Source organism: Rhinichthys klamathensis, unplaced genomic scaffold (assembly GCF_029890125.1).
Source record: "Rhinichthys klamathensis goyatoka isolate OS25496 unplaced genomic scaffold, OSU_Roscu_1.1 h1tg000314l_1, whole genome shotgun sequence".
Classification (NCBI taxonomy): Eukaryota; Metazoa; Chordata; class Actinopteri; order Cypriniformes; family Leuciscidae; genus Rhinichthys; species Rhinichthys klamathensis.
This window is the reverse complement of record NW_026606832.1, coordinates 709,035-716,832: the sequence shown is the minus strand read 5'-3', so window position 1 is coordinate 716,832 and position 7,798 is coordinate 709,035. Positions and strand designations below refer to the sequence as shown.

Below are 7,798 nucleotides of genomic sequence, written 5' to 3'. Positions count from 1 at the left end.
AAATACTGGAGGCTGGGTTTGAAATGGCTGGTGCAGATGCACCTTATGGACAGCAGAGGGAGCTCCAGTCAGTCCAGTGCTAAGGAGCACACTGTAATGAAACCAAACAGAGCGAGTGAGCAGGTCTGGAGCGAGGACTGTACTTTATAATGTGATAACTTCAACTTAATGACAGCGTTGTATAGGGGTACTGGAACGGTACATGTATTCCTATTGAACCGAACCGGTAGCCTACGGGCGTCACGGTTCGGTGCACGAATTTACATGGAGAATACACGGTATAAAAATAAATAAAACTCTAAATAGCGATACATTTCGCTCTATTCGCGTTTGGTGTGAACGCAGCATAATAAACAGGCTGCGACGTCAAGGTTGCAATGTTGGAGTGTGTGCTGCAAGGTTCAAACTGCAAAGTGTGTATATTTGTGTACACTCGCAATAAAATACAACATTGTGCTTTTGTCACACTCTAAAATCTTGTCAAACTGTAACCTACAACTGTCACCCAACCAAAATCACACACACAAACACACACTCTCTCTCTCTCTCTCTCTCTCTCTCTCTCTCTCTCTCTCTCTCTCTCTCTCTCTCTCTCTCTCTCTCTCACACACACACACACACACACACACCTAGTTCGTTCGCGCCCACGCCTCCCCCTCTCTCTCTCGCGCGCACACACACACTCCACAATTGCAATCTTGATATCGCAGCCTGTTTATTATGCTGCGTTCACACCAAACGCGAATAGAGCGAAATGTATCGCTATTTAGAGTTTTATTTATTTTTATACCGTGTATTCTCCGTGTAAATTCGTGCACCGAACCGTGACGCCCGTAGGCTACCGGTTCGGTTCAATAGGAATACATGTACCGTTCCAGTACCCCTATACAACGCTGTCATTAAGTTGAAGTTATCACATTATAAAGTACAGTCCTCGCTCCAGACCTGCTCACTCGCTCTGTTTGGTTTCATTACAGTGTGCTCCTTAGCACTGGACTGACTGGAGCTCCCTCTGCTGTCCATAAGGTGCATCTGCACCTGCCATTTCAAACCCAGCCTCCAGTATTTGGGCCACGCCTCCTTATTTGCATACACTCCTCAATCCTCAAATGCCCAATCCTAAATGGCTAAATGATTAAATGCCCAATCCTAAATCCCTAAATGCCCAATCCTAAATCCTAAATGGCTAAATGACCAAATGCCCAATCCTAAATACCAAATGCCCTATCCTAAATACCAAATGCCCAATCCTAAATACCAAATTTATTTTCGACTTAGACTTTAGTTTTCGACTTAGACTTTTAGTTTCAAACTTAGACTTTTGGTTTTTTCGTTTAAGACTTTTAGTTTTAGACTTTTAGTTTTCAATCTGACCCAATAATCCCTCCATACAAGTTAAAAGAGATAGTTCACCCAAAAATGAAACTTTTGGCGTCATTTATTAACTATCAGCTTCTTCCAAACCTGTTTGACTATTTCTTCTGTGGAATTCAAAAGGGAAAACAAATAGTAATCACGTGTTCATTCATAGGCTATAGCTAATTGCGTGGGAAAGCGTCGCCGACATTTTCTAAACATTTTGTAATGTGTAAATGATGACAGACTTTTTTTCTGCGGCAGACTCTTCATTTAGTAAAAAATCTGGCCTTTACAAATATAATTTCTCATAGTTTTCGTGTCTTTTTTACCTCATGTCTCTCATGATTGTTCTCAGTTCTAGTCCGATTTCATGATGAATGTTCAAAGACTGCTATGGTAAGATAAAAAGCGAAAGTGAAAAACATTTCAATCAACATTGTAAAATTGTAATTATTCGGTTTCTGTAACACCGTTCACTAAACACCTTGTACAGTAACATTATGTGCCCGCCCACAAATGAAGCGGGAAGATAATCTGATGGTAACGTTACGTTCAGCGCGTTTCAGTATAGCCACTATCAGAGCCATATAGAGAGAAATATTTATAGGTCATCCGTTTTTCTCCACACAAACAACTTTTTTACCTGGACAAGTGAATGACAAATTTGCTTGTCCAAAGGGTTTCTGTCAGTGCAGTGGGAATCTCAGTAGCTAGTGGCTATAGTGACTTCCCACGACAAGTCATTAGTCTTATTTTTGGACCTTCCGGCTCGCCATATTAAACCACCCTACAAAGTAATTTGTTCTTTCCAGGTGTTGTGCCAAATTATTACCCCCCTAGCATTGGTAGGTTTAGGATTAGTTGTGGGGGAGGGGTTAGGATTGGGGTTAGGATTGGGGGAGGGGAGGGGTTAGGATTGGGGGAGGGGAGGGGTTAGGATTAGGGGCGGGGTTGGGATTAGGGAATCAGGTACCGACTTCAACGAGGGGGGTAATAATTTGGGAGGGGGTCGAAATTAGGCACAACAGGTGTAGTATCTTTTTCGGTTTAATTTTTTTGCAACCATGAAATAACATTCCCAGAATGTTGCAGGGTAGTTATTTTTAAATTTAGTTTATGGGTAGTTATCCATAAAATAAAGTTGGCAGAACGTTGCAGAGTAGTTATTTTTAAATAACCTAAAAAGAATAACTACAGAACGTTCCCTAATGGTTATTTTTAGGTTATTTTGTAACCATAAAAAAAAACTTTCCCAGAACGTTGAAGGGTTGTTATTTTAAATAACAACTTATACAGAATGTTGCCTTATGGTTACTATTTTTATAACCATGTAAACTAACCCTTCCAATTAAAACGTTGCAGATATTTTTGTGTAATGACCTATACAGAGCTCTGAAATTAGTTTAATATAGCATTTAAAGGAGCTGTATGTAAGAAATTTATTTCAATTAATCATAAATTTCCCCTGATATGTCACTAGACATTAAGAAATCATGTTCATTTCAAATACTTATATCACTGACAACAGTAGTCCGGCCAGGATATTGTCATTTAAAAAGTGAAGTTGCAGCCCTCAACTGATGTTGATGTTGTCATGTTGTGTTTTGGTCTGATGCTCCACCCTCCACCATCTACCAATCACGAAGTCAGTAGTGTTGCGGCATCCTGGTTGCCAGATCTGCTCTAGTTACCACAGCCACAGCTACAAACGTGTCGGAATCGGATCCTGCAGCATATCTGGCAACCTCGAGTCAGTAATTTGAAAGTGATTGCAGTACCTGTTTTGGCCACAATCTTACATACGGCTCCTTTAATAAAATGTAGAAATTAGATCAATCAAAACACGTTTAAGATCTTTTCTCAAACAAGTCACACATTTTGAGAGATACAATTTCTTCGATCAGGGGTTTTCAATCTTTCAGATGCCACAGACTCAAAATATGAGATTAGTGTCATGAGACTTGAGAGACCCCCATTCTAAAGTTTAATACAGTACTGTACTACTATAGTACTGTTCTATTTCTGTTTGATGTATTATTTAAATCTATTTATTTATTTATTCACTTATTTAGTGATGTATAGCACTTTTAGATGCCACAGATCCCAAATATTCCCTTGCGAGGGACGGGCTTCCTAAAATTCAAAATGCAGCTAAAGACCCAATTTATATCGTATAAAAAGTTCATATTTATTCATTGTAGTTTAATCTTATTTTTACATTTGTTTTTCTGTAAACATTTTTCATGGACTTTTTTCATGGTGGTCTCTGGACCTCAGTTTGAAAACCCCTTTCTTGCTGCCATACGCAACAAAAGGTTCAAGTTTGACTCAATTTACTTTCATTCTGTTGGGTATTATCACATGCGTTAAGAAAAATATACTATATTGTTCATGTTTGTTTGATTTTGATTTTTATAATAGCCTAAAAATCATATACCCTAGCATACAGCATTTAATGTCAACATATAAAACACTGTAAACCTTGTAAACAATTGTGCGTTCATAAACACGAAAATGCCACAATCAGTTTCGTCACTTCATACACGTCTTTTTTTCTCACACCAGAAATAAAACAGTTTCTCCGGCTTTATGAAAGGCCGCTCAGCCGTTCACTGACTTCCCAAAGCTTTTTGGCCACCGCGTCGTCTTTGGCTTTGGCACTGACTTCCTCCACAGCGCAGCATGAGAAATAACGTCCACTGAAATGCTCAATTCCTTCCTGAACGGCACAATGAAGAGTTGTTTGGGCTCCGGTGTTTGGGTCCAGGAACAGCAGTCTAGCCACTGGCTCAATGAAGACTTTCTGCCAGAGACTCACATGGCGGGAGAGCTCGGTCTTTACAACACCTACAGAAGGGAGCATGCAATATTAAGCGTTTGTTTAACCCAGTCCCAGTGGTTCTCAAACTTTTTTGGTCATGCTACCCTTTAAACCTTTAAGAGAAAAAAAAAGTATGCAGAAAACTTTTCATGCGTCCGTTCATTCACACGACAACGTCGTTTTGGGTGCAATTTTTTTTAAACGATACCAATTTTGTCTTTGTGTAAACTAAAAAAACGAATGAAAAAAAAGAAATCTATGGGAAAAAAACGGTGACGTCATTATGTGTTCAGTCTATGAAGGCGTAGAGTTTCTTTACAAAGTGACATCGCCAACTACTGGCCTGGCAGCAGAATACAGCATTTTTAGTTTAGTTTTCACAAATCTGTGTGAGCGGGGATCGTTTTAACAACGTTGTCGTCTGTATGTGAAAAACGCAAAAGAAAAACTTTTAAGTTTTTAGTACATTGTTGTCGTGTAAACTTACCCTAAATCTACATGTGATTCAATTTCGGACTTCTCAGTTGCAATATGTATTCAATAAAATCAGTACTTTAGTAGTCATTTATTGCATTTCTAAAAAAATTGCCTACAGACTTTTAAAGTGTGCTGCAATGGGATTGAGTCCCGCCGGGTCCCTCGGGACCCAACGCAAATCTCGCGGGAGCGGGCGGTTTGAACTTTGCTGCGGGCGGGAATGGGCGGACAAATAAAACCCCTGCGGGATTGGGAGGTAGCCTAACGACATGATGGAGATGTCAATGATGTGGAAAAGAACCTTAAACGAGGTATTTACAGCACAAAACCTGAGCAAGGCAAGTCTGACATTTACTATTCATCTTCCTGATCAGTGCGTCAGAATACATGCAGGCCAGGGAAACGAAACCAACAACCCCATGAATCTCTTTAACAATAGCAATACAAATACGCGTTTTTTTCCTGCGGGACGGGAGAAGACACAAAGTCAGTGCATCTCTATTATTGTGCGGGAATAAATTCTCCGAGTTTTGCGGGTGCGGGCGGGAGTGGACATACATATTGCGGGAGCGGGCGGGAGTGTAACACATACGTTGCGGGAGCGGGCGGTAATGGTCAAAAATTCGGCGGGCGCGGGCGGGACCGGGATGAAGAAAACAGTCCCGCGCAGGACTCTATATCAAACTATTAAAGGCCAACGGAAATATGTGATTTTGCATTTGAGTGTCTCCAGTTGGTGGTAAACGCACTTAGATATTATGTACAAATAAGTGCGTATGCACGATTAGTGAACAAGACTCTCGCTGTATTTGAATATGCCTACTTGCATACTATATATTATGCAAAAAACAGTACGACAAAACAGTATGACGAATTCAAAGTATTAGAAAAACCGGCGAAAAGTACCCGGGTGACCTACTGCTTCCATTCAATGGACATTCCATGGCTGTGTCCGAAATCGCCCCCTATACCCTTAAATAGGGCACTATTTGAGGGGACAGACAGATTTGTAATGGTGTGCGAAACCATAGTGAACTCATTCAATCCTGCAATGCACTGCAATAACTAGTGTACAACTGATGTACGCTCAACGGCTAAAGAATACCCATAATGCACTGTGAGGGTCGTGCCGAATGAATTCCCGCAGGCGCCCGCAGCTGAATCATCCATCCATCCATTTTCCAAACCGCAGATCCAATGTGGCCACAGCGTAATATCATACAGGTATAAATTCCTTTTTACTTGATTTATTAAATTGTTTACCGGTAATTAAGGTTTGTTTTATTTAAATTGTTTAAATAAGGCTGCCAGTTTGCAAGTTTCAAATGACTCTTAAACAGCAAGCACAAACTATGCAAAAGCGGCAGCCCTGAAGTTCCGACACACTCAAGTGTCCGAATTCACTCACTCGTTTTCATTCACTCCTTCAAGTGGACTATATTAGTGGAGTGATGTGGGGAATAGTGAATGAGGGCATAGGGGGCGATTTCGAACACAGCCCATGAAACCAAGTGAAATGACACAACTGACTCTGGTAGGTTATGTGCCAGTAACAACATGGCAGATGCAATACGTCATTCCAAACCTGTGTGACTTCTCAGTGGAACGCAAAAAGTGGAATTCACATGATGTACAAAGAAATGTAAAAATTCATGCAGGTTTTGAACAACAGGAAGGTGGGTAAATAAGGCCAGAACATTAATTTGACCAAACTATACATATCAAGTATGATTTTTACCTGGATGAACACTGTAGCAGGTGACGTTTGTGCCCTTCATTCTCTTGGCCAGTTCGTGAGTGAACAGGACGTTGCAGAGTTTGCTGTTGCAGTATGCCTGGAAGAACTGCCAACTGTATCTCCCTGACCCCAGGTCTTTGGTGGCGATAAGAGAATCAAAATCAATCTTGCCCCAGCGATGGGCCATGGAGGATAGAGTGATGACCCTAGCAGCAGGACTCTCCTTCAGACGGTCCAGCAGAAGACATGTGAGCAGGAAATGTCCAAGATGGTTGACTCCAAACTCTATGCCAAAACCATCCTCAGTTAGACCATCTGCAACCAGACCTGAACAGAAAAAGCCTTTGATTGCAATGCCATGTTTCCCCTAATATTCAGATAAGTGGTCAATCAAGATGGCCAAACTTTTACCTTTGGTTCCCCCAATCTTGAACATTTTGAACATATTGAAACTTGGCTTAACGTTACCTGCATTATTGATGAGCACATCCAGTCTCGACTCAGATTTGAGGAAGGTCTCGGCAAAAGCTCGCACAGATTTGAGGCTTCCAAGATCAAGCTTCATGTACAGTATATCATTGCTTCCTGTGTCCTGAACAACAAATATGGGTTAATAAAACACTCAAAACTCTTGAATCAGTGGTCTTAAGTGATGGTCCTCACCTTCTTGATGTCATTTATAGCTGCCTCAGCTTTCTTCTGGTTTCTGCAGGCTAGAATTACTCTTGCTCCACGACCAGCCAGATCCAGAGCTGTGGCTTTACCGATACCTGTATTCCCGCCTGAAACAAACCGAATAGCTCTCTCATTACCGAAACCAAAACATATTCCAGGTTCACAGCAAAAATATTATAATAGTTTTTGTTTTGTTTTCTATTACAAATTGCGAGATTATTTTTATTACCGTAGCCTACAGATTTTTTTAATTGTATTTATTGTTTTAACTAACGTTCAGCATAAACTCACTTATTTGTACTGGAACACAAGACAAAAATAGGCTACTATAGCACGAAAATATTTTTTCCAGGGTTTCAGATCACATATAAAAGAGAAAGCCAACGTAAAGACGACAAAAACGCATTTAACGCGGCATTTTCCTCAGGTTTACCACAATATGAGAACATTGATCACAAACCTCACCTGTAATAATGGCCGTTTTCCCCGTCATATCAGCGGTTCCTTTACATTTGGACTTCTTAAACAACGTCTCCACCAAGAAGAAATAAAGACCTGCGACGAGAGCAGCGGCGATGATGAGATGAAACATGATTGTGACCTGCAAGATTCTGCAGGCTGTTATGTACTCCGCCAGGGCCAGAGCCTGATAAACCGGTCCGGGCTTTCTCTTCATCCCCCCGCCATGGCGTTCACCGGACCGGTTTGCGTGTGCTCAAGCAAACAAT

At 41.0% G+C, this 7,798-nt stretch overlaps 2 protein-coding genes across 2 annotated transcripts in view; one reads left to right on the top strand and one right to left on the bottom strand.

Moving 5' to 3' along the window:
* The window catches only part of rab6a (RAB6A, member RAS oncogene family), an 82,951-nt gene that overhangs the window by 38,344 nt on the left and 36,809 nt on the right, over positions 1 to 7,798 (top strand). The gene's annotated exons all lie outside the window — the stretch shown is intronic.
* dhrs13a.2 (dehydrogenase/reductase (SDR family) member 13a, tandem duplicate 2) lies at positions 3,801 to 7,761 on the bottom strand. The gene is made up of 5 exons (XM_056271282.1): positions 7,536 to 7,761; positions 7,059 to 7,177; positions 6,864 to 6,987; positions 6,396 to 6,722; positions 3,801 to 4,206 (listed from the first exon to the last, which is right to left on the bottom strand). Exons 1-5 carry the CDS (start codon positions 7,744 to 7,746, stop codon positions 3,947 to 3,949), a joined length of 1,041 nt encoding a protein of 346 aa, XP_056127257.1. The 5' UTR covers positions 7,747 to 7,761; the 3' UTR covers positions 3,801 to 3,946.

Excerpts from the sequence above, each read along its gene's own strand:
- dhrs13a.2 (XM_056271282.1), bottom strand. The coding sequence starts at position 7,746 with ATGAAGAGAAAGCCCGGACCGGTTTATCAGGCTCTGGCCCTGGCGGAG. Across the intron at positions 6,723-6,863 it reads TGTGCTCATCAATAATGCAG|GTCTGGTTGCAGATGGTCTA; the intron begins GTAACGTTAAGC and ends TTTTCTGTTCAG. Across the intron at positions 4,207-6,395 it reads CTGCTACAGTGTTCATCCAG|GTGTTGTAAAGACCGAGCTC; the intron begins GTAAAAATCATA and ends TCCCTTCTGTAG.